Genomic DNA, 27,701 nt, shown 5'->3' with positions numbered 1-27,701 from the left:
ATACTCTGTTGCAAGAGCAAGCTCTAAATACTCAATTTCCAGAAATAAGGCAATTAAGCATTATATGCCTGCTCCTCTGAACAGGTGAAAAACCCAAGCTCAGCATCTTGCCAGCAATAAGAAGAATAACTAAAGGACAGCTTGCTCGTGAAAACTAGAGGAATAAAGAAGGAAAAAAAAAAAAACAAACAGGAAAGAGGCTAACAGAAAATCAAAGACTTAATCTGCTTTTAGAAATAAGACACTCATATTCCAAAGAAAGTGTCAGACTACCTATACCCACACAACTATCTGAAGAATAACTTCAGCAACCTGTCCAAATGCTCAGTATACTGCTCAGGTATTCTAGGACTTTCTCTGCTGCTGCCTTATGTACCATTTCTAGACTACACTCTGAGCTTCACAGCAGAAGCCAGCTGGCATTACCTGACTAGGGACCAGCATCCAAAGTCTTGCAGTTCCTTTCCTACCATCACCTTTTGTTAAGCCGGAGCTAACTTCAAGTGGAAAAGGATGATGTGATTGTGATTTCGAAGATGCAACAATTTGTGTCCATCACGAGTCTTCAATAGGCTCTAACTTTGCAACCTACACAATGAAGCATAGCTCTTGATTTAACTTCAGCATCGCTGTTGGCCATTACAAGAGCCTCTCATGTTAACCTCACTGAAGACAAGAGTTCTATCCCTAGCCTGGTGACGCAAACACCATGTGACAGAAGGTAATTCTACTGCTGATTCCACAACCTCTGACAGCAGTCTTCACAGAATTTCAGGATTAAAAAAGAGCACTTTCAGAAACATCAGTGCAGAGCTCAGCTCCAAACTGCACATCAAAATTAGATCTCCCCTCACCATGCAGAGGTGGTGTTTGATGACTTCAGTCACCACCCTTGATAGCATGGCCAAAACCCTCACTTCAGCAAAGAGATTCTTCATTTTGAAGCAGATTCTGCTGGCCTGAGATGCAAAGTTTCACATGATGGCTGTGAAACAGTTTCCAGTTCTCCTGGTCCAGTAGGGCACCCTGAATCTGCATCAAGCAAAAAACATGCTGCATCTCTGCATGCATCTGAACAGAGACTAGGTTAAGGCGCCTCACAAGGTCCCCAGTGACCACCAATTTGAAATGGTATCTTCCACGAAGCTGAGACACAGCTGGGGTCATGTACATCTAGAATCAACAGCTGATTGGTATGCAGAATGATCTGGAAAACCTTGAGACTGAATTTCTATTTTATGTTAAACTTGCATAACATAAAACTAAAACAGTGTATTTTCTTTACACTTTCTGCAGTTTTGATGCACGTTGAATGAGAAATTTAGGAAGTACAATATCTTATTAAATAACTGCAAAGAACAGAGATTACTTTTCCTGTTTAGGCATTGAGTTTGCCTGTAATACACAATACTAAACTGCTCTGAAAACTGAAAATATCTGACATTTTAGAGTACAACAGCTTTTGTAAAGTTGCAAAAAGAGACAATCCAAATATAAAATAAGTGGCGTAAGTGGAACTAGAAATAGTTTCAAAGAGTGAAGAAGATATGCATTGCAAAAATACCTTCAGCGTTAAAACAGACCATAGCCTGTATGCATATTTGTGCTGGGTCTCCCATTCAACAGCTATGCTAGGCTGAAGCTTTCTATTGGTCAGTCTAATGCAATTCAAAGGCTGCTGAGGCAGGCCATCTCTCTTACTCAGGCTTGGTGGTGACTCCCTTAAAGCTTGCTAGTCATAAGCAGGCAAAAGAGAAAAACAAAGCTTGAGAACCTGCAAAATGGCCTGCTGCTGCCAGCATTCTTGAGTATTTATTGTCAAGAAGGCTCTTGAGGCTGCCATGCTGTGCTGAGGAAGAGCAGGAAAGTGTTTGCTGAAGCATGTTTTTCCATAAGGTCTGTATGCCTGTTTACAATCTTCAGAAGGTCCCTCCACATCTCCCACTCCAACAGATCTACAGCAGGGCTTTTCTCAATGTTTACCATACCTTGTCAAGTAGGTTCCCAGTTCATGGTCAGTCACAGTTGCATCTGTTCCCTGCGCTGCTTCTCAGCCTTAAGAAATCTTCTATCCATCCTTAAGACCTCTACTTGTAACCTTTTTCAACAGTGCCAAGAGTTCTTCAAAAACACGTCCTCTTGTGTTTCTCTCTTCACTACTCAGACTTGCCAGCAGCAGGGTGGTTGCTAAGGATGCTATCCTTGAGGGCTACACTGATGGCTTTTTGCCGAGGCAAGAGAAGTAGCAAACTATTATCATTCTTTGTTTGGTTTCCATGGCATCAAAGAATCTTTTTCTTTGCAGTTCTGAAACACCAGGCTATTGCCTCTAAAGAAATCTGGTCTTCACTGAGGCAGGAGCATGGCATTTCAGGCCTGGAAGAATAGCTTGCTTCCTTCAGGAGAAGCCCCTCTGCCTTACTGCCCCTTAGAGTTCAGACAGTAAACACATGGCTTGGGTTACGTTTGTAACACACAGCCTTTTTAAGGCTGCTTCATATGGCTCAGCATAAGCCTGACAGATTTTGGGAGTCATGAGGAGCAGAAACGTGCAAGACAAATACTAAACCCATCCTTCAGAGCTTACCTCTTCCCTTGCTGGATATTTCTCTGGCCTGGTGGATGAGAAAGAAGCAAAATATCACATCTATGAAGGCCAGATAAGCCTGGTTTTGAAGCTGCTCACCCTGTTCCTTGTAAGAGCACAAAAGAAACACAAGACTACCTATGCTGGTCATGAGTGACAAAGTAGTCCTGCCTTTTAACATCAGGTGGTGAATAGAAACACTGAAATATTTACTCTTGCTATTTAACCAAGCCGCCTCCTCCAATGTGCTTAAAGTTTCAGCGCTTTCATATTCCATGAAGTTCCCTGCACTGAATCATGTTTTCCTTGCCAGAAATGCATCCTGCCCATCATAATACAGGCACAGGCAATTCCAGGAGTCTATTACACTTGGAAGTGTGACAAAACTTGACCATGCTTCTAGTAAAGGCATCATATATATACTAAAGCAATGGTTCCTCGCAAACACTTTAGCATCACTCTAGCAAGGACAAAGAGATGAGATATCTCTTTGCTGACCCATGTGGGCAAATAAAGATTTGTATAGTCTTATTTGCCTATGTATCCTGTCTAAGCACCAATATTTGAACAGGAGATGGGATCAGTCTGCAGGACTTACAACAGTAGGGGATGCTACCAGTAACAAACTAGCCTTGCCCCAGACTTGACCAAAGCCATGCTTACAGCAGTTCAGAAGCTAGCTAGTTACAAAGAACGTGCACACTAATCTTCAAAACTATAGACTTAATTTCTATAGGGGACACATGCAAAATATCTGCATGTTTCCACTAGTGAACATCACCCCACAGACAGATGCAGGTAATTTCAATACACTTTATCACTGCCTGCATGGGATGGAATACTTCACACACACACATACACACACACACACACACACACACACACACACACAAATCTACCTTGGGGACTAAAAAGGATAAGTAGTAATTTAGCAATTTAGTAGTAATTAAGGTGAAAGAATTCAGGTCTCATCTGCAAACACCATACAGGGAGTCACATTCTTCTTTTTGTAAGATCCTCTCCTGTCCTGAAAGCCAAAGTAAAGAACATGCCAATTCCTCACCTTTAAAACAATATAGTCCTACTTCCCATAAATTTTCAGCTATAAAATCAGAGACAAGTTATTCTCCGCCACAACCATCGTGACCCAACAGCACTGCCTGCATCTGATGCCAGAAAACTACAAAAACTCTAAGACAAAAGTAAGGCTTCCATGTTATAAAGAGTAGCAAATAAATGGAACTAAAATACAAAGGGAAAACAGTGCCATAGGGAAGACAAAGCCACAGCCTAGAAAAACATTTTTATCGTAGAAAGGAGAGTAGAACATTCAGATTTGCCCTATCTTGTCAATTCAGAGTTTCAAGAAGACTGAATTTCTAGTCTCATTACTTTTTTTTTTTCCTTTTGTCTTACTCCAATTAGTTTCACTTTCTTTGGATCTACGAAGAAGACATTTGCCTTACTCAGTACAGCAAAAGAGGAAATATTTCTCAAGCCCACATAACAAAAACGCAACCTATTTCTTCCTCCTTTCCAACTGCAATTAGTTTTTAAACTTATAAAAGGGTAAAAATAGGTTGTTCTTGGGTTTTTTTTTCCTTGTTCTGTGGTTTCCAAACATACTGAGATTTCCATTCAATACAGATTCTTCCCCACTTTCAGGGGCACCTGACCCAAAGAAAGACTACCTAGTAGGAGTTCATATCAGTCCAAAATACTAAATTGTTCAAAGTACAATTCACAGCAGCAGCAAGACTGCAAATCTCACAAAATATATCTCATTTGGAACATTCTCAAAAAAATGTACTTGAGGGCTCTCAACACAGAAAAAGTTACCTTTAAAAATCACTGGTTTTGCTTTTTAAATTACTTGTTATGCAGTAAGATTTTTATAACACTTCACATTTAGGTAGCTGTAGTCTCCTTAGAGCATTTTTGGATCTGTGCAACCTAAGAAGCAATAATCTCTGTGCTTTTTGCCCTTACCTGATACACACGCAAAGAGATGGGAAGTTGGTAAATTTTATATTTACAATAGAGCAGTCACCTACACGCAGTTTCACATGAGTGCAGTAAAGATCTAAAGTAAGAATAGATAAGTCCTGATGGAAATGGTTGGGGAAGGGCAAAGTAGAAATTTATTGAGGGCGTCTTGGAACGAGCTTTGTTTATCTTTTGCACAAGTACAGATAAGGGTGTTTCTGCTTAAGACAGTCCTGAAACTCCACACCAATAAAGAATCTGCTGATCACTCAAACACAACCAGGAGAGACATCTAAAGAAAGCAAAAAGAGCCTTTGCTCAAGTAAGTATTTATTTCTAACCATCCCCCACCCCTCCCAGCTCTACAAGCTTAACTCAGTTGTGATACATCCATATGTGCTAGGCTAAAGAAACCAACAGACTTTCTGCTACATCCAGGAGTGAGTAATATTTTCATTGAAAAGTCAAAAAAAAAAGTTTTAGTGGTGGTTTCTGGTTTTTTGTTTGTTTTTTTTTGCTTTAACTTGAAATCTTTAGCACAATCAAAATGTCCACCTCATCAACTGTGGAGCAGAAGGAAAGTGTGCTAAATTAAGCATAGTCTCTAATGAAATGAAACCAAAAAGAATAGGAAAATAAGAGCAAGTTAATAGAAATATAATGTCAAAATACTCCTCAGTCCTCCTGAGATAAATTCCAAAGATTTTGATTCTCAAGCTTGAATATGCTTTACTACGAGACAGAACAATTCAATTAGACCAAATTTTAAAAAATAATAATAACAAAAAATAAACCCTACCATAGAAACATCTTCAGAGGATTTATGGTACAGACTGGAAATCTTTTCAGCTTGCATGAGGTATTCCGCAGTCTTCCTTTTCACTGCTTCTCGACGAGTTGGACTTGATTCACCTCAAAGGAAAAGAAAGTAAGGTTATTTTTTCTACACAGAGAGAGGTGCTAAGTAATCAAAGCACATGACTGCTTTGATTCTACCTTTTTGATTTACTTTGGGTTACTAATAATCAAAACTACAAATATGCATCTCATAAAACGCAAGTACTATGATATCAGAGTTCTACCAAAAAAAAAAATAAAAAATTAAACCTTGTAATAGACTGAGGTGAATAAAAATTCTTAGCTAATTTTTCTGTGATCTGGCAGATGTTCCTATTATAACTTGAACTGTAACAAACTGCCAGTCTGAACACTATACCTCCCAAAATCTCAATTACAGAAAACAAGATAAGAGCTTACATAGAAACAATAGAGAAATTTTTGGAGCTGTTTTTCCCCCCTGTTTCTAACATGAGATTCCTTAAGTATAAAGGGAATACAGAAATGCTATCAATAGTCAAATGACAACATGGGAGACGTCAACAACTCCTGCTCACAACGTTCTGATGCTTGCTGTTCCTTTGCTGTTGACTTGGGGGTGACACAGTAAGAGAGGAAAAACCACTCATATCAACTATTTCAATTTCCAGATGGCTGAATATTCATTGTGTTAGACCTAGTCTATCCAAACTTTTGCAAGAGGTGATAGTCCTGTGGTACTGCAAAAAATCTATGTTCACTCTAAATCCTTATGTTCAGGCACTCTCGTCACAAGCAGTGCATTGCTACAAGAGACTCGACTGTTACTAAAGAAAAAAAAAAGAATTCAACTACCAACCAAAGAGAAAAAAACTGTGCACCATAATTGCTATAGCAGAAAAATGAAAATACTGTGGCTGCTGAAATACTGAAATGTCTGCCCTGGAAGTTCTCAGAGTAACAGCAAAAATTTCATTTGGCCATGACAGTTGCTTCCAGCCACAACTGAAGCTGCCCAAGACTTGCATAAACACAGCCTTGGCTACAGAAGGCTTCAGAATCACCAGGTGTAAGTCAGCACCGTTCTCAAACAGGGCAAGGAACTGCAAGGTTATCTAACAGCTACTCAAGATAAAAGACAAGGCAAGGAACAGGAGAGGTAATAAATTAAGCATGCAAACACCAAACCCTGACAAACAGCAGATAGCAGAGAATAACAAAGACTAGAACTCATAAGAAAGAGATCAATGAGCCATTTGACATGCCCACCAAGTGCAACCTTGAAGAAGTTCAACCAGAAACTTGCTGACTGATAAGAAAGGAACCAGATTATTGTGGGTTATTAAGAACAAGTCTCATAAAAAAAAAAAAAAAGCAAAATTATTACAGGATGTCTGAGGGAAACCAAGGAAGAACTTACTGAGTAAAAGTTTGTTAAAACTTAATATGGAATGCTTTATAAGAAGAATTGTGGGAAGGTTGAAGCCTCATCTGAGATGTTTAGGGCCAGGATTAAAGGTGAGGGACAAGGCAGAGTCCCAGGGGACAAGTGTGAGAAAATAGGGATGGGAATTACATCAGTTGATTGTGTGTAAGTAGGCTGTTAGTCAGCACAACTTAGTCTAAGATCCTGTACCTGATCATCATTGTCTTACCTTCTCACTCAAGTCTATTCTTCCTCATTTTCTGCATGTGTGAGCTCACTGCTCTCTGTGCATATGATGCAATACCAACCTTCACACAAGACTAGCAGACAAGTCTTCTGAGAGTCAGACAATGGGCCTGGGCCCAGTCTTTCCCAGAACAGCGATAGTTCAAAAAAAAATTGAGCTGCACACTTTGTCCATGGTTATGTAGGTGCCTACAAAGGCAATGTCCTCTGTCTGTGCCCATCTGTTTGTGGCCAGCCGTGTGCCTACAGAGAATGCAGTCACATGCATAAGCCTCTCAGAAATTTGCAGCACAACTGGCAGGACCCGAAGGAGAGGTGAACTGCCTACACTGATCTCCAGCAGGTCAGGGCAGCAGGAGGCACTCTGATGTCTGAGTCTTTCAGTTGGACGGACCTGGTTAGCTTTAACATCTGATTCCTTAATAAAGAAGGATGAGAAGGTTGTCTGAGCGCTCATATTTCTCAAAACATTTTCAAGATTGGAGAGAAAAGTGAAAAGCCAAGTAGCAGGTTTCTTTAGAAAATTCCTCTACTGTAGAAGCTCTCAGTTATTTTCCCTCTGCCTTATACAAGAAGAAACAAATCACAGAATGGTTTGGCTTGAAAGTGACCTGAAAAGTCTATCTAGTTCCAATCCCCCTGCAATAGATAGTGTCACCTCTCCCTAGACTGGGCTGCCCAAAGCCCCATCCAACCTGGCTCAGAACATCTCCAGTGATGGGACATCCACATCTTCTCTGGGCAGCTTGTTCCACTGCCTCACCACCTTCTGAGTAAAGAATTTCCTCTTTATATCTCGTCTACATCTATCCTCTTTGAGTTTAAAGACATTACCCCCTCATCCTTTGATAAAGAGTTCTTCATCTTCCCCACAGGTACTGAAAGGTTGCTATAAGGTCAACCTAGAGTCTTCTCCAGTCTGAACAATCGCAGGTCTCCCAGCCTGACACCACAGGAGAGGTGCTCCAGGCCTCTGATCATCTTCATGGCCTCCTCTGGACCCACTTTAACAAATCCTTGTGTTGGGGGCCACAGAGCTGAATAACGTACTCCAGATGGAATCATTGCCCTTGCTTTAAATAACCCTTTGACCAAGAGAGTGAACAAGGCAGAGGGGTCTTTACTACATTGTTTTTGTTCTACCAGTCATTTTGACCTTGCTAAATTAAAGATTCACCCTCACTTTTGTACTGTGACTACCAACTACCTAAATGCACAGAACTGCCACACACACTCCATCAAGAACAGAGCAGAAGAGACTCATGCTCTACTCCAAGCTCTGTTGAAAGTGATCTATTGTAACTATTACTATCCATCTCCCACCAGGTGGAAAAGTGATTGTTAACTCCTTGGACAAAGATACAGAGCCTTTCTCCATAAATACCTTGGACTGCACGTGGTTTAGGAGGAAGCCAGACAGTCAGAAATTCAGCACACTTTTAGGTTACAATGTAATGGATATGCACAAATTTCTGAGTTAACTCCTCTCATTCTAAAGAGAGAGCAAACTCAGGTCTAGCTCCTCTTAGATCAGTCTCTACTAATACTCTTCTGGTGAAATTCCCTTAGATCAGACTACCAGTACTATTCTCATGTTGAAGAAAAAATAAAACTCAATTGTTTGAGCTTGGGATTGGCTGTATCAGCATGGAATAGACACACAGGGTTTTGTTTGCTTTTAAATAAATGTGTTGCAATTTCTTGAAATATGACCAACACTGCTGCGTTCATCTTTAATCTCAGAGCACCATAAAACTTTGTAATGATCACTGGTGATCGTCAACATTCTCAAAGGCACACAAAAGTGGTAGTTGCACAGGGAAAACAAATCATCCACATGGCAACATTAAACTCTTCAGCCAGCATTTTCTTCAAACAAACTGGTAGAAAACTGCTAGGCTAGTGTCTAAGGCTATCATAAAAGTCAAGCTTACTGCTTAATTGTTAGTTATGTGTATTTAGTTTGGATGTTTATTGCCTTTTTTCAATGCTTCAGTAATTTTACAGTAATTAACGCAAACAAGATAGGCTGTCCCCTTAGAGCTGTCTTTGTTCTCCCTACTTTCACAAGACATTAGTTTCAGTTTTCCTTCTAGTTTCCCTTCCTGAGTAATTTGTTAAAAAACATTCACAAACTGTTCAGTCATTAAAATCTTCAGCCATTAAGAGGGTGCAGATTCACAAACTCCACGAGTTCTTGTATCTTATTCATGATCAAGATCATTATCAGTTCCATCCCTAGGAATCCTGTAATAAGGTATATGTTTGAGTGGGAGTTGGGGAATTGGATTCTCAGAACAGGATTTTTATTTATATTAGTTTAACAAAGCAAATGAAAAGGAAAAAAAGAAAAGCCATATTCCAATGTAATTTCCCATTTAACCAGTCAATGCTTCATGGAAATCTGTAATGAAGTAGAGGATACAAATTCTACCAGAGTAGAGAAAATATTAATTCAAAAGTCTTAGCACAGGGTGATGCCTAATAATAAAAATCTCTTTAAACTAAAAATAATCTTTACCATTTATTTAATTTCATCGATTTCAATTTACCAAATGCTTCATTTAAATAAAGCATTATAACACAGGGCTAGAAAAAATCTCTGCCTCTGATAGATGCTTCAGCTGTGTGACAGACTATGCCTATTTTTTCAAAATGGCAATATTACATTTTGTTATAATATTTTGTAAAGTGAAACAAATGTGTGTTCTTCAAAGAATCAACACATTTATTTCGAGTGAAGATCTTTTGATTTTATCACTGCATGAACACACTGAGTTCCTATTTTCATTCTGCGGTTAGCCTGCAATAATCTAAAGAAGTATCTCTCTTTAATTACAATTTATAACTTGAAAGGCGTTTTTCTTTAAATGGCAGCAAACAGGAAATGTTTAAACTGTGTCAAAGCCTTTGATGAATCTTTACAACTGCTCATAAAAGATCATCCTGCTTAAAATAATATTGATTTTTCATTTATTTTCCTAGATACTAGAAGATTTATGTTTTATCTGATCAGGATCAAAGCTTTTCCCCGCTCCTGATCACTGGGATTAAATCAGCAATGTCATTTTACATGTTTAAAAACTACACTGCTAAAGCACAATATAAAGTGTAGCGATGCTGATCACAGAGACCTGAATAAAAACCCCCTCAAGATTCCTCCCTCTCTCTCCCTCTGCATTTGCTACGGAGCAGCTGTGCCTCACACAGATTCACATGAATGAAAATATTAAGGCGAGAAACCACCCACTTAGTTTATTTTCCATATGACTTTCCTGTAATTATTTTGTAAACTGTTCACACAACAATATATAAAAACATCTGCAAAAACAGGTAATTAATGTGTCAAGCCAAACTAATGCATTTTTTATGGTGTCCATGCTTCGTCAACTGTAATTATAACTCTTTTTAAGCAAATGATGATGTGTTTGTTGCAATGTGCAAGTGGTTATTTTAGATGCTCTGTTTACTATTACTGCAAACAGAATATAAAAACTCTACAGCTACTTTGTTGCACATATAAGCCTTCATCTACACAAGCGCGAGCAGGCTGCTCCCTCATTTTCCAAAGGCTTTGCCTATTTCAAAGAAATAAAAATATCTTAAAATGAAAATTGGCTTTGGAAAGGCTGACCGGGCCACCCGCTGACCAAACTAACAGTAGCCAGGACATTAGGACAGCAGCCAACGAATTAAAATTTGTTCTTTAATTTTTATTTCTAAGGACAGCTCAGCTATAATATATTTACAAAAACAGACGTTCCTAACAACATTCAAATGATCTTGAGGGTTTGATAGAGGAAAACCACAAATATCAGAATAATCGTGCCACCAAGTTCATCTGTGACTTGCAGGCTTGTTTTCCTATAGACCATTGATCTGAATGCAAAATACAGAGAAGCAACATTTCCACCGAATATGCACCCTGCGGTAGCATCTGGGAAGCTAGCAATGTTACAAGCAGCTTTCTTGCTCAGAAGAGCTAATTTTCTTGCTCTGAATGATCCGCTAATTTAATGGTGAAGCACCGGGTGTTAAGGTGAGCTAGCTGTTTTTTCTCAGGTATCACATCTCCTGCGATATTATCATATAGGTAAATGCCTTATGTTCAGGTGTCAGGAAAAAAAGCTATGGAGAGGGGATTATAACTTGTAAATACAAAGTGAAAAATAAAAATCTCTGGTAGATATCAAGAGGTGGTGGATGCCCCTTCCCTGGAGACATTCGCGGTCAGGCGGGGGAGCTCTGAGCACCTCATTGAGCTGCAGTTGTCCCTATTCCTTGCAGGGGAGTCGGTCTGGATGGCCTCTAAAAGTCCCTTTCAACTCAAATGATTCTACGATTAGCACCGTGGAGAAATCTGTCCCCTTTTCCCCCCAGGTAATCTAGAGTATTAACAGAGCATGTTACGGATGCGTAGAAGTGCCTTCAAACTTGCTCTGATCCTTAACTAGTCTCCTCCACAGATCCAGGATAGATGCTTATCTTACAGATGGTAACAAACAAAAATAGCACTGCACGTTACTTGCCCTTAACATATACTATATCACACATCTACTAAATCACAGTATATATTACCCACCTAGGAATTCCAGATATTCCTTCCGTCACGTCTGACCTCCTCCAAACCACTCCCCAACCCAAACAGCAAGTTCCCTACCTAACCAGCTGCTTGACGATGTGCATATTTCCACAGAAGAGGTAAAAAGTTAGCATCACTTGTCCCGATCCTTTGTAACCTCCATATTCCAAATCTTCCTGCTTTTTTTCTCAGACTTACTAAAAATACATGTGGGCTGCCTTTGTTTAAGAGGTATCAGAAGCGATTTGCTCCAGGAAGGAATGTCCTCTTGCAGGCTACAAGGAACTTGTGGAAGACTGCCTGTTGTGCTAACCCCAAACTCGATGTACTTAACAATTTAAACGGTAAAACTTTCTCTAAATACTGAAATCTTCAATGAAACATTTATAATTGCCAAATCTAATAGCTATAATACCATTTTTTATTTTTAAAAGTTTCTTTATCTTCTTCACAGTCTTCCTGCACATATCACCCAGCTGGATCGCTGAATTTTTCAAAGAATTGCTCTCTATAAAAATGCAAGGGAGTAAGCCTTAAAAGATTTATTTCTTCTCACAATGAAAAGAGGTTTAGCAGCACCTTCCTTATTAGTGGGTAGCCCAGCTGTTATTTTTGCCTAATTGGTTCAAGAGGACCTCTGTTCTTCTTAGGGCAAACACTTCTTACATCATGTGAAGCTGACTCCTTTGTCCATATTAGCCAAACAAAAGCTCAGGCCCACTGTAAGTGACAATGCAAGTCATAATCCAGCACAGATTTGTGACCACTTTGGACATACTTTTATAACCCTAACATTTATTTCAGGAATGGGAAGAGCTGCAGATTTAGGAACAAGTCCCCAAACTTTCACAGGAAAGTGGGTAACCTTTAATTTTCAAACAACTACCTAAGTGAAACGTGGCAGGTGCTGGAGTAGATGGACACCTCAGCATCAAGGGAAGATGCTACAGATTTTAGCAGCAGGTGGCAATTCAGATTTGCAAAATAAGCCCACTGGCTCCTCATCTCCAATATGCTATATAATAAATTCATGGTGATTATCTCTGGGGTGGTGGCTAAATTCCACTGCTGAAAAAAAGACAGTAAATATTAAAAAATAAATAAAGCTAAAGTTAAGCCCTATTATGGTAAAAACAGTTTGAAGTGCTTTTTTTCCTTCTAAAAAAGGTTAGGATGCACCATATTTCTCAGACTTATTCTTTCTCCCTTCCTGAAGGCACCAGAGAGTACCCCACTGTCCTTTAAAACCACACAAGCTAAAGCACAACTGTGTGACAGTGAATAAACGTGTAAGAATTCTTCTTCCAATTTTCTGGTATGCTCTGTATATTTTGTACATTTACTTTATTGCACATTGCTCAAAACACTCACAGATCTTCACTCCCTGCAAGGTTACCAATTCCATTTGCTGTCACGAATGTAAGGTTACAAGCCAGTGGTGTGAATATTTAGGTAAATACTTTCCTGGAAAGAAAATACTGGCATATGTGCAAAAGTTAAGATTACACAGAATAATGGTGTAGACAAAATGCGTTTGAATGACCAGTCACCAGGAGACAGTAACACTCGACATCATAAAAAAGCTGCTTTCCAGAAATGCTAACCAACAAACATCTGTTTATTCATACAACTTCACGTTAAACACACAAGATGGTAGCCTTCCTCATGCATGTGTGACTAACTGGAAAAAAAAACCTAAAAGGAATGGTCATACAGTGCTACAGGGAAGAAAAGATTAATTTCCCATCCATCTGCTAAAACTTTCAGACTTCAGCTGCAAGGCATTTCACCAAAGTAAGACCTCACAACATGAGAAATAACCTTGAACACTTTCCTGTAAAACTACAGAGAAAAAAGGAAAATAAACCTGTGACTGCTGTAAGACAGAAGGATAAGCAATGGCATCCTAGCATAGAGGGGAAACAAAATGGTGACAGCAGCAGCTCCTCCAACACATGGGCCACAGAAATAGAAAAGCACTTCGAAAGCCACAGCAGTGAAAGAATTTACACAGACCACCACCATGAAAGAGAGGAAAAGACTTTCAAACTTCTCTATGCTCTTCTTTCTTAGCTAAAGGAATTGACCCTTAATTCACCTACACGGCCTGAGGCATTTAATTCTGCAGTCAGAGACTTCAGTTAGTTTTCTCACCTGGACAGACGTACCACCACCTAGGTGAGCCTGATGTGTTTACACTGTGCTGGAAGAAGCATGGCAACCACTAGGGGTCTTCTGATAGGAGGTTAAAAACAACGCAAAGCAGAAGTAAAGATTAACACACATTGCTGCAGCTAAGTGCTGCCTAATGACAGCCCAGACAGAAGGCTGCGCAGGCAGGGAGGTCTATCAGAGAGGCTGGGCGTGATCAGCAACCTGGTGAGGAACTGCCATGAGGACAAACTCAAATCTTGGAAAGGCTGGATCAACACCAAGCCGACACTGCCCTCCAGAAGAGAGAAGAAAGTACAGATGCTTATGTTCTACCTTCAGACATGTTTATTCACTCCATCACAATCAAATGCTATGGGACTGCATTCAATGTCGCCTCTGCAACATGCCCCACACACTGGCTTAGTTAGCACCACAATTTATCCACACATATTGTATGGGTACCAACCTGCAGAAGGTAAACCCCAGATCTTTCTCAGCATTTTGTGCAAAGAAGTCTCGAAGTTTAAAATGGACCCCTGTCTTGAGTATTCCTTTACATACCTCAATCTGGTTGCATTTACATACTAGACTTCACCATACTTTACTAGCAGATGCCATATTTTACTGCTTAGCCGTGATGGTGTGTCTAAACCCAGTATGTGTGCATACGGAATGACTTTACTCAGGGTGATCTATCCAACATCTGCCCTGCAGTTACAAATCCTGTAGCACTAATCTTCTCTGAGGCTCTATATGGTCTGCAACAGGCTTGGAAGTCAGCACATTTCAGTTATGAATAGCTCATGGCCCACATTAGCAAGAATTTCAGCATCACTGAAAGCACGCTGGAATTAGATGACTTTTTTTAAGCAAACCACAATATTTTTAATATTCCTTCTTAATCCGGCTGCTTACCAGTAGACAAGTACTGCTAAAACAACTAGTCTGTTTTAGAACAGAAGTTGTAATGTCAAGAGGTAACATTTTGCACTGTAGCTTAAAAAGCTAAATCCAAATGGTCCTATAGCATCCTCCTAGTCTACTAGGATATAATGGCTTTCCAGCTCCTTTGGAAGGACTTAGGGCAGGAAGTTCCTGTCTTGGCTGGTTCCAAGCTCAGTGGAAGTCACAACAAGGAATAAGGAGACAGTCATGATGCATCATCTGAGCACAGAGGTCTGAGATTGGCTGGGGGAAAACCTCAATTCTGCCACTAACGCTGCCATTAATCTTCCCTGGCAGAACCCAGCACAACCTTCTTTTCCTGCAGACATCATCATCTCCATCATCTCACAGCCCAAGGTGTCCTGATGTCCTCTAGGGCTCTGTCTTGCAAAAATTAACTGTTCCTCATCTCTTCAACAGGATCTCAAATACATAGCATTAGCATAAATAATCCTGCAATTGGAATGCAAGGATCCTCATTTGCATTTGCTTGATGCCAACAAACTCACACTGATAGCTCTTAGAAAACAGGTCTATTGTTTCCTCAAAGATGCTCTCATCTGGCACAATCACTGTGTAGCTCAAAAACTGCATAGAGATTGCCACTCTCAACAAGAAATACTACTCATAAGACTTCACAAGTTATATTCCTTTAACATAGCTACTGCTTTGGACAGAAGTTGGTTTCATAAGTATTATTCAACAAACAAGCAAAGGTTCTTTTTAATCTGGAAGCCAGAAACATGCTCATGGAAAAGCCACGGCTTTTCTCCTCTCTTCACAAAGCACTGTCTGGCATTCTGTTAGTCATGCTCCTGTTTGCATTCCTGGCTCCATCACAAGCTCAGATCATAGTCCATCATAATTCCAGTAATTAGAAACAAGTCGGTTTGTTTTCAGTATATCCAGAAATATCACCTAGCTGTCTAAAGTATTCCCAGTATTTCACTGTATATGCATTTCTGGGTTAAAAGTCAAAGTCATTGTATCAAGGTTCCAACAATTTGTGTAATTTCTGTTCCAGCTCTGTTTACTGGATAAACATGAAAATAGCACGGAGCAGTGAGAAATTGACATTCACAGCCTGCTTTCAAAGACACCAACAGCTTATCTAGGAGCTGTAGATAACCAGCACAAAACAGAAATACCTGGGAAATATACTTGTGGCTGCAAAGCTGACTTACGTACCACGCACTTCATGCAACGATGTCCACATTGCCTAGCTGAACCAGCCTCACACAGTAAATAACTATTAATTGTGCTTAGCCACAGCTGCTAACACAAACACCCTAGATCTATGACAAAGCAAATGGATCATACACCTTCAGATGTTAATATGTAACAAAGAGCCTCATATGTAGCAGTCTAGGAATGGACAAGTTTGTATTCTAAGCCACAGCGAACGGAGTTTGTACTTTTCTACACAGTATCACAATATTGCCGTGGCTGTTCTTGCTCCATCACATGCTTGAAGTGATTTAAATGCAGCAACATGCAACAGCATTAACTATGTTTTTACAGCCAAAATCCATAATGGATACAACTAGAGAATGGTGGGAGTTGAAGAAAGAGGAGCAATTCACACCAGAAGGAGCAGGACTCCCTTCTTTATTCCAAATATCCTTTTCCATAATTTCAGGCCCCTAACCAATTTTTTCCTAACACAAATTACTTTCTGCATCGAAGTCAGGAAAGCACTAACTTTGTACAAAACACAGTTGATTTCCAGCCTAGAAGTTGGTGGCTTGCAATCAATAAGTGCATTTTTTCCACCACTGGGCCTGAAGCAATGCATTGACCTCAAAGTACTCTGACATGCTAATAAAACAAATGAGCAGCTATAACTGTGAACCAAAGTTTCTGTCAATTAGTGTATTTATTTTCTAGTATGGTTAAAAAGTATGAAAACTTGAAATTCTCAAGCAAGTCAGGAATACTCACTCCCAACTTGAATTTCTGAAGGTTTCAGCTCAACCAGCTACACAACCTTTACAAACCTGCTTTGTAAAAGTGCCAAAATCCTGCACACAGCAGATCCCAGAAAACATAAGAGGGGATCAGGATCTGCATATTTCAAGGAAAAAGAAAATGATGGCAATCATTCCCTTTGTGTGAATGTGAGGGAGCTCTGGCAGCGAGGAAATGGGAAGTTACAAGAGGTGCAGGTAGTTCAGGAGCAGCAGAGCCCTCAGATGCCATTCCAGGAATTTGTTCTCCTTCCCACTGGCAAATATGTTCAGCATTGAATATGTATATGGAGCAGAACCAGGCCCAAGACATTTGTAGGGCAGATGTCCAGAGACCAAGTTATACTACAGCCTCTCAGAGCGTACACTGCTTTCATCTCCCAAGTGGCACACATCCAGTCTTGCAGCAGGACTGTAAAACAGGACATGGAAGGATTCTGTACTAAAAGTCCACAAGAGAGTAGCAGAGGAAAATACACATACAGCACGCACAGTGTAAGTGACAGCACTATGCTCCTGAGAGCACAGATAGTTGAAAATGAACTCAAGATGGACACTTCTTTGGTGTAAGCCTGTGCAATACCTCGTCTCATCCTGTAGAAGTACACTAACTCAGAGAGCTGAGGTCACTGGGAGCATGACAGATGAGCTGCCCCAGCTGCCTTTATGGAAGCATGCTACTCCTAACTAAACAATAAGTCTGTAAACTCACAGTAATAAACTTACTCATACGTGATTTTGAAGACGTAGATTTAAGAAGTAAGAACTTCTTGTGCCAAGCCTAAAGGAGGCGGCAGGTAACAGAGAGATCTTTATCTTTTAGATATGCCTAATCAGTGCATGGAGGTATTTCACTTCCACAGTAATTCTCAGAGAAGTTTCAAACAAGGGATGAATGACGGTTCTTTTTTCCTCTGGTACATTAGTTACATTTTCCAATGATAAGTGTCAATTCCTATTTCCTTGGTGCCACCATGTGGCAAAAGCATGTACTGCCATTTTACATGCAAAAGCCACTTTCAGTTCAATCTAAAGAAAGGCTGCATTTGCAGACAATACATGTCTGCTTTGAAAGGTACAGTCACTTTAGATTGGTGTGTAACTATGTACGAATGCTGTGTTTCACTTTCAAAAAATACATAGGCTAATTTAGACAAAAAAGGATAAAAATACCAAATGGCAAAAGACAAGAGGCATTTGGCAACAGCTGCACCACCCTCATCTTCAAAACAGGCACATTATTATCCACATGAACTACATAACCAGTATTGCTGAAATAATGGGGACTTTTTATTGCAATACACAGCGAATATTCACAAATCAGTGTTAAACATACCACCCACTAATTAAATGTACAAGAGCTAACTCCTGGATTGAGCTTTTCTGTTATTTCAGTTTTTTGTGTGGGGCTTTTCAAACTGTCTTTATAGACGATTAAGCACACTTTTTAAGCTCAGAAGAGAGAACAAGATGAGCTGGATTCATGCAAATCTAAGCTAAGTGCCCAGCAGAGGATGACCATCAACTTCCCCACTATCTCCACATCCATGCAGTGTGACAGAGAAAGGAAAATGATGAGATGCCTACCCAGAACCAGTCTGTACACATTTCTATTCCCAAGGGAAGGCATTTTGATTACATCGACAAGCCATGACAAGCAGCAAAGCAGCAGCCCTACTGACAACCACTGGGACAGCACAAAAAAAAGAGGTGGATTCCCTTTTGCCAGAAAGTTAACTGACATTTTACGTAAAGTGCACACCTTCAGCCTTCATTGTTAACTTATCCATTATTTTCTTCTAGCCTCCATTAAAGCAGCTCAGTAGGTTAAGTTCCATTCCTACAACTGTTCACAGGGCTTAGACCACTGCTGAGCTCTGTACTCAGATGGAGAACAGGATTCTACTTGTACATGCTTTGGTACATTAGAATTTAAGTTCAGCTCTGGAGCAGCAAAATATTCATGTGACGTATGCTGTTAAACAATGCCACAATTCTAATCTCACTCATTTGATCTGTGTCAAACAGAAGCACAATACACAGACCTTGAATTCACTCCAGGAAACAACAGACCTCTTCCTGTGGTCATTTTATTCTGTTGTTGAACAAAATGCAAATACATGAGGTTATCCCTCTAGATTATCAAGAACTAGAGATGGAAAGGGATAAAACTGTCCCTTGACTGACAGGGTACAAGGAGACTCTACAGAAGTTTACATGGAGTTGCACTTCATCAGTTAACAATGGTTTTTGCAGATATACTGATGCATTAAAGTCTTCTGAAAAAAATCCTGCTCTCCTCCAGCAGCATAAGCATGTGTATTTCTATGCATCTTTCAGCTAGAAAAAGGAGAACAGTTAAATGAAAGAAGCAAGAGGCTGTGAGCCAAGAATACTTCTAATCCTGTTGTGATTGAAAAGTTAACCTGAGTCTGCCTCTCCCCATGTGTAAAATGGGGATAATTAATCCTCACTTAACCATGTAAATTAAATAATGTTTCAACAGTGCTGCAAGTGCCACACATTAATTAATGCCTAGGTAATAAAAAGGAAAGAGACAAAAGTGGAGCACTTTGCTACTTACCTGCAAGTCAGAGGTTGTGCTGCAATTTTGAGTAGGAGATATTTGGCACTTGGAAGACTAGACCCTAGCTTATTATTCAAGTCTTAAAGAGAAAGATTTCTCTCTGTCTTGCAAGCACAACAGCTATCAAGCAGATGAAAGCCAGGCACACATTTTTCTGCATTTCATATCACCTCCTTGCAACACAATAAGTAGATGTAACAAAGGAAATACCATAATGAAATACCCATAACCAAAGGTAAAACAAACAATATGGGAAGATCCATACCTTGAACACCTTCCAGAAGTAAATCAACACCCTTTCTATAAAAGCTGAAAGCAGCTTCGTAGTCTTCTTCTTCCTCCTTTTTCAAGGCCAGCTTTATCAACTCGCCTGCTTTCTCTAAGTAATCTTGTTTGCCAGGCTTGGGTTTTAAGCTTCCAGAAAACAGACCATGGCTCTCCCTTTCTCCTTCAGGTTTGCTCCACTCCTGCTCAGATGCCACAGCGCTTTGTACTGGGGGCTCAGAAGTATGGCAAAGGCCAACAGCTCTACTGGGAGAACTGTGGTTGGATGCCATTCCATCATCTAATTCAGCAAGAGAGTCTACATCAACTGTCAAAGAGATCAGGTCGCTATCACTGGAGAAGCCTGAAAGCACGACAAGACAGACATTTATTACTCTACATTATATACCGCAGGAATATTCAACATTCTTTATCGCCTTCTTTTTTATTTTATTTTAGCCTTCTTTTCACCTTTCTAACTTCCTAAGACTTTGCGCACAAAAATTTTCCAACTTAAAAATGGCTTTTGAGTAACCAGAGATATGGTTTTTTAAAAAGTTAGCTACAAACTCTGCAGAGCAATTCTTCATTTTAATACAGGGAATGAAGAGACAAACATCTAACACCCAACTTTAACCTTCAAAGCCTGCTCACTGCTGGAGCCCAGGAAGCTAAACCTCCCTGTGTGAGTGCTGTTAGAATAGCAGAAGCCAGATCATTGTTGCAAGATCTCTCTGCATATACTGTTTTAAATCAGTGAAATGAAACATCCCAAAATGATTCAATTAGGACTTCGAATTCACAGTTTGTCAGCTTCTGCATCACGCAGCACTCTAATTCGTGACTACCATATATACTATTCTTCCATTGTTAAGATGTGGTAAAAAATGGATTATACCTCTTTCACTGGAATTTCACAGCTTTTATTTTATTTTACATTTGCCACAAGCATACACACTTACTTCAAACTGATCTTCAGTAATTTCAAACTACAGAAACCTAGAAGAGTTATTCGGGAATAAGTGGCAAAGATATTTTACATGCACACCATTCTGTGTGAATCATCATCCACATAAGGTGTCCATCCATAATTATGACTCTTTAATAATTCGAACTCCACAGAACTAATTGAAACTTCAGAGCTCACCTCCACATTCCGACTGGCTTGTAAGCGTCACATCATCAAGTCCACTTAAGTCTTTCCGAACTGAAAAAGACAAGAACGATAAAAATGGTTCTGATACCCTTTTGCATAACAGATTAGATGTTCACTTGCCATCAAAAACAAAAGATACGGCCCTGCTGCAGGTAAAAGTATGTAATGTGAAACTGCTCTTGAACTGGCTATCAGAGATATCCATTTGGTAGCACACCATTAAAACTGACAGCAAAGTCAGACTTGCCATTTCTGGCTGCCACCAAGGTTAAAATCAGAACACAGTCATTTGCTTAGGATGGCTAACTCAAACCTCAGCACTCCAACTCACCTAATTTCAACAACAATAGGACTTTAATCCCTATCTCACACCATTCTAATGATTTACAGCTAACAAGACTTACAACAGAAGAGTCTTCAAAGCTGGGACCTACATCTACAAACTAAGAAAAAAATGCCAGGTTTCAGTCTCAAAAAATGTCATTCCAGAATAGTACTCTGCATGAGACATATGGAGCGAGCAATGAATTTGGCAGTGCCACCTGGATATCACGTAGCAGTTTGTTTTATCACCTTGGCACATGTACCTACTGAAGCAATAAAACAAGCAAGAAGGTCAAGGCATTTAGCTGTTTGTACAAGCAACAAAAGTAAATTTTGAGCTAAAACCGGCTGTCTTGTTTTCTTCTGTATTATCAACAGAGTCAAGAGTTTATGCACGTTATCAGGAAAAGTATTCTGTCTTCTTCAAAAAGAATGTGTAGCAGCAAGGAGGTGACTCAAAGGCACCTAGCTCAAACTTTCATTTTGATTTTGCAGCTCTAGAGTTCAGAAGGGAAGGGGAGACAGGGAGGTTTACAATTTATGGAAGAGTAGAGAGAAAGCACACACACTTGCTAAGCACTGTAGAAATGTTGCTTCTCCAGAGCTAGCAAATCATTTAACCTAAGTGAGAGGGGAAAAAAAAAAGGCAGGAAGAAAAACAGATAACCAGTCATTACTTGGTCTAAAATCAAGCCATGACAATATTCAGTGACGCAAGACTACTGGAGAATACAGGAGTGCACAGGTGCTCTCAAGACACTGCTCCAGATCTTTTCAGGGGAGGAAAACACAGCAGTGTTTACAATGAGAAGAAAACTGTAGCTTCATGAATACATAAAGAAGGCAACCTCACAACAGACCAGTTGGAGGAAGACAGAAGATTCATTAGGATATGAGTGATTAGGTATCATCTGCCGAAGTTAGAGATAAACTTAAATTTGGCTGTTCATGACTAAATTTACGAAATAACATTCAGAGGCGCCAAATGTTCTTCTTCAGTGAAAAAAAAAATCACAAGTTAGGGAATCTGCACATGCAAACAGAGCTGACTGATGGAGAAAGGCGAATGAATGGAAGAGAGTGAATGAATGGAAACAAGACCCTTGAAGGCCATCCAGTTCCAACCCTCCACCATGAACAGGGACCGCTCCCACTAGACCATGTTGCTCAAAGCTGCATCTAACACCTTGAATGCCTCCAGGGATGGAGGACCCACAGCCTCTCTAGGCAAGCTATTCCAACACCTCACCACTCTGTGAGTAAAGAATTTCCTCCTACTATCCAATCTAAATGGACTCTCTATTAGCTTAAAACCATTACCCCTTGCCCTACCACTACCAGGCTGCGTTTTGTAGAAAGGGTGCACTGGTCTCCCAGACTATATGAATCAGGACACATCTACACAGAATATTTCAAACAGAGCTGTCTCCTGCAGCTGACTTGACCAGAAGCTGCACTAACAGAGCTAGCATGGTACAGAGCCTGAGATAATAAACTTTGCTTAGGGGAGTGGTATAAAACCCAGTTCCATCACCACACAAATCGCAGTCACAGGGCTTCCAACCAGCACGAGGGGTAGGAAAAGTCTGAACCGCATCTGCTTATTTCTGGAAGGAAAGCATGAATGTGGTAAAACCAGAAGGAAGAAAAAAAGGGGAAAAAAAAAGATGATGTTCCAAGGGGATTTATCTAAAGAATGTGGCAACTGGTATAGAAAAACTTTGGAGAGGGGGTTCGACAGATGAACATTGTCTCACATATCTAGAGAGGAAGATGAGTGACAGTCAGCAAGATTAGAAAGTACTGTGATGCTCTGAGATCTGCCCTCTTGAAAAGCACAGAGATCCTTGTAGAAGTATTTAAAACATGAACTGTCAAACTGTTAGAGAAGCAGGATATTTATTGTTCATCTTGGTTCAAAAAAAAAAAAAAAGCCCATCAGTTTGATCCTTCTACCATTAACACGCATGTATTCTGCAGGGTGAACTTTGTCTTAAAAGAACAGGCAAAACGGAGAAAACACAACAGAACCTTATTAGCAAACACCAACTTCTGTTAAGCAAACACAAGCCCCTTCTCAGTAGGACAGTTTGGAGGAACAGTGCTCATGGGGAGGCTGTGTCAGCCCACAAAAACAGAGAACTAACTAGTCCAAACTAGCTATGATAATCAGACTAGAAGAATTATATGCAAACAGGGAGAGGACTCAGAGCCGAGTATTGCCACTGCCATCTAGAGGCCTTAAAGACAGCTGTTACTTTCTCTCCCAAATCCCACTCGCCAACGTTTGGTTTCAAACTTAAGAAAGTATGAGTCGCAAGACGTTAGTATACTTAATATCTGAAGGATACATGTATTACTTACAAATTTAAGTATCTGTTATAATAATATATACTTACATGCTGTTACTCTCTTTAACAAATCCTATTTGCCAACATTAGGTTTCATACACAAGAAACTGTGAGCATAATTTTTAAGTATATCTTCTGGATTCTACTCAGCAGTTAAACCCTGGTGGCATCCAGGGCACGAACAGCTAAATAAGAACTCTCTGAAATGAATACAGCAATTCAAATCTTAGACCTATTTTTCATGCTCTGGGCAAATTCAAAGTTACCTAAATACTTATTGATCAATCTCAAAATGATTTTAAAGTTCCCTGCAAATTTTTACTACCAGAGACTTAAGTCACAACTCATCATGAATGCTACCAGATCACTTACCCAACCTTTTGGAATCAGGTGGGACTGCATACATTTACACCAGAGAGGTCAGTTCCCACTGATACCTGAAGAAGTTCTTTGGAACAACAGAGCAACAGGACATTTAAAGTGGACCAGACAAACTCCCAGAAAATGTCCTGTTATAAGCAAACTTCTAGCAGAGCAGACAGAGTTCTGCTTAGCCAAACTTTTCTTTTTTTAAATCCCAGTTTCAACTTATCTGTCATATCAACCAAACAGAAACGTACAAATACAGCATTTGTCATTTACACTTGTCATTTATGTGCTCTTTTAAAAGAGATCAAGGTATAAAGCCACATGACAGAAAGAAGCAAACCTTCAGAGCTGCAGTCAGATAGGTTGTCAGTCAGTGAGTCAGACAGAGGCTCAACAGGACCGATCAGTTCAGATCCATCATGTACCTCTCCACCCTGAAGAGAGGGAAAGAAATTATTTAGTTGCTGAGCTCTATGGAAATCCCTTTATATAGCAGTGATATTCAAAATCAACTTTTCTAACCAGTAAATGTTCCGTGACTTTCAGTTAATGCACTTAATCAATCTATACATACCTGCAAAATTAGCTTGAAGTTTAATCCTAGTATCATTCTAACCTATTCAACAACTGTGTAAAATAGCTGGTATAATTTCTCACAGACTTCAATAGGCATAATGCTGTAATGAAATAGAAAGTGTAGTAGCAAAACCCCATGCTGCAGCAAGTGAGGATACGCTCAAATGCAGCAGCCACAGACTGAGAAACAAAGGAAAGAAGCTGCTTACCATCAGGAGGCCTCAGGTACACAGGGATCTCCTGCAAGATACCCTTGCCTCCACTGCCAACCCTTAAATGAGATCTGGAAAGGGGTGGATCATGGTTCTACCCCTTGCAGTCACCCAGGTGCACTACATGCACCTGAGCTCTCCTGAGTTGGCCCTGCCTTCCCACCAGGTGCTCAATCACTGCTTCAAGCCCTGACTTTCCATTTCCACTACAAATGAGTGACAGTAAGCCTGACCAAATCCTTCTAGCTAAACTCCACGCGTTGCACAACATAAAACTAGGAAAAACTTCTCTGAAAGAGTGTTCAGGAGCTGGAACAGGCTACCCAGGGAGGTGGTTGAGACACCATTTCTGAAGGTGTTCAAGAAACATTTAGATGTTATAATAAGGAACACAGTTTAGTGGGGAAAATATTGGTGGCAGGTGGACAGTTGGACTTGATGATCTTGGAGATCTTCTCCAACCTTCGGGATTTTATGACTATGAAAATTCAGAATGCACTCCTTCTAAAGAACCAAAGCAAAACAAGGGTTTTTGCTCAGGCCAGAGTTGCTTGCCACAGACCACTTAGGTATCAACTTCAGCTTCTGTGGTAACACAAGTCCTGAACCACACAGGCTGCAGCAGGTCTACCTACAGGATCTAGAGTTTTACATGGAGAGAACAGTGATGCTCCAGCTCTCTTATGGTTTGAGTCTGTGCCATTTCATGGTATTCCCTAGGTCAGCAGGGCCCTCACATAGAAGTGTCTGTGGATCAGATTAATAGCCTAACCAGGATCTACTATCCTGAGTTTTGGACAAAAGAAGATAAGGCCAGGGCCAGTATATAAGAATAGTGTACCCTTCTAAGCCTGGAAAGCATTATAGGTAAAGTATCAAAAGAAACAGTTAATTGCATGAGGAAACAGAATCACAGAATTGTAGGGGTTGGAAGGGACCTCCAGAGATGGAGTCCAACCCCCCTGCCAAAGCAGGTTCCCTACACCTTGGGTTTGTTATTTTTTTTTTTGCTGTTGCTTTATGTTTTGCTTTATGTTTATATTGATGTCATTTTGTCACTGTTTTTTTAATTTTCTGCTTTGCATTTCAAGTACATCCCTTCCATGCACTTTTATTACAAATGCACCACCTCCAAAGGCAATTCTAATCTGTCTTGAACTATTCCAGCACATTTCCACATCGGTAGTCTGCTTTCCTGGAGTCAGCAGTACATAGGTAGACACAGCATCTCCCTCAGTTCCTTCTAAGACTTCAGTGACCAACTCTATTTCTCCATGATTATATGCACATAAATCTGACAAGCAACAAAACCACTCACACGTGGAGCTGAAGGATTCTGAGTTGGTGACTGATCAAACCATGAAGCTTTCTTACAGAAAAACATAACATAGCTTCAGCTACCGTGAGCTCAAGCTTGCATAAACCTCCTTGTAGACATATTTACTCCTATAAAAATGAATGCCATTTTAGGTTTGTTCATTGCCTTATAAAGTCAGAAAAACCTTCACTTTTAGCCTTTTAGCTTTCACTGGAAGGCTAAAACCAATACCTTTGTTAAGCAAAAGATGAAAACGGTTCTGAACAAATATCCAAAAGCACAGAAGTATTTAAAAATAAATTTTAAAAAGTGTAAATGGAAATAAACTAAAAAATATTTAAATTCATTCTCCTATTTAGCATTACTTCCAATGCTTAACAAAAAATATCTTTATTATGCAATAACTGTTCCATGAACTTGAGTTGTAATTTGTAAGCCTTGCTGTAATCTTGCTTTTGCATGTATCATTTAAAGAGACTAAACATGTCAATACACTTTTAACCCAATCTAAACCAAATGAGCATTTATTTAATTTCAGGGAGTTATTATCATGTTTACAAGTAAATTGATGCTTATCTGCCTGTGGAATATTGGAATTAGCTAAGTACTGAAAATAAAGAGGTTTGAAGAAACTACTGAAAGTGAACTGCTTCAGATGTAATAAAAAGAAAGTCTCAACTTACTGTCCTAAACTGTATTCTGGTGAGTGGTTCTCATAACGCTGTGCAAGTAGCATATTTAACTAGTTACATGCCAAATTGATGGTAGAATTTTTATTGCTTCCCCACATCATCCAGATTTAACATCACTGGTTTTGCTCATCATTTGGTAAGCAAGAATTCCAAATCCCTTCACCTAAAGTTCCTGTAGACCTTTCCACCTCAGAGGTATGATACACCTTCTTGGTTTTTTCCTCAAAGCTACATTTTGAGAGTGAATGGAAAACTGCCAGTTGCTTCAGAAAGCATGTCAGATCAGCTGGTTGGCATTCTATTGTTATAAACAAAGCAGAATCAGCAGTATACTTTATTCCTATCAATAAGGAAAATGCTCTTGCAAATACTAACAAACCTTAAAAAACTCTTCAAGCTGTTTGCTGTTGTAGAGGGCAGGGATATTAGCAGAAAACTGCAACAGGTCTTCAGCACATTGCCTTCTTTCTTCAATCACGGTTTCATCAAATCGCCCTGGAACAGACACGCGGATTGACAGTTTTAGAAATAACTAGATATTTATTCTGCAATAATAATCACCACAGAGTAAATAAATATTTATTTTAAAATAAATAAATAAATGAATAAAGCAATGTTCTGGAGACAATGCTCTGAGCCGATGGAAGTCATTCCAGTGCTTCAGAAGAACACAGCAAATCTTCAATCTTCCTATTCTCAATTATCCCTAGAGTACCACCTTCTGCAATCCACTTGCATGATGAAAGCTGGCAGCTACAACAAGAATCCTTCACACTCCCATCGTAAGAATATGTGAGGCAACACTCTTCATTAGCCAAGAGACACTAACGGATGTCCAGTGTTGTCTAACAGTAAATGATACGTGTGCAATTTGACAATATGCCAGTCAGTGTCAGCCTTGATTACAGCCCAAATCCTGTAAGGAGCTGAGCATTCTTCACGTGTTCTCAAGAACGATGCATGACATGAGCAGAAAGCAGAAATACTGCTAAAAGCCCCCCAAACAGATAATTGATTCCAAGGTGCTATTTATGGAGACAAATCGCAGTGAGACAAGGAAGTTACAGCTCCAAGCAGACAGGGCCTCATCTGCCCTGGATTCAGGAGGTAATCAGAGCTGGGAGGCAGCTCATTTACCAAAAT

General features: G+C 39.8%; 1 protein-coding gene across 3 annotated transcripts in view; it reads right to left on the bottom strand.

Moving 5' to 3' along the window:
• The window catches only part of RPS6KC1 (ribosomal protein S6 kinase C1), a 79,615-nt gene that overhangs the window by 41,699 nt on the left and 10,215 nt on the right, over positions 1–27,701 (bottom strand). For all 3 annotated transcript variants that reach the window (XM_042839633.1, XM_042839624.1, XM_042839615.1), the window contains exons 3-7: positions 26,938–27,053; positions 24,101–24,194; positions 20,708–20,767; positions 19,562–19,924; positions 5,373–5,485 (exon numbers count right to left, since the gene is read on the bottom strand). In XM_042839633.1, the coding sequence (XP_042695567.1) occupies positions 5,373–5,485; positions 19,562–19,853 (405 nt within the window). In that variant the 5' untranslated portion in view covers positions 19,854–19,924; positions 20,708–20,767; positions 24,101–24,194; positions 26,938–27,053. The remainder of the gene's footprint in view (positions 1–5,372; positions 5,486–19,561; positions 19,925–20,707; positions 20,768–24,100; positions 24,195–26,937; positions 27,054–27,701) is intronic.

This window comes from Centrocercus urophasianus, unplaced genomic scaffold, assembly GCF_019232065.1.
Source record: "Centrocercus urophasianus isolate 14NV4802_14NV808 unplaced genomic scaffold, USGS_Curo_1.0 seq_10, whole genome shotgun sequence".
In the NCBI taxonomy this organism is placed as follows: Eukaryota; Metazoa; Chordata; class Aves; order Galliformes; family Phasianidae; genus Centrocercus; species Centrocercus urophasianus.
The sequence above is the reverse complement of the archived record's forward strand: the minus strand, read 5'-3'. Positions and strand labels throughout refer to the sequence as shown.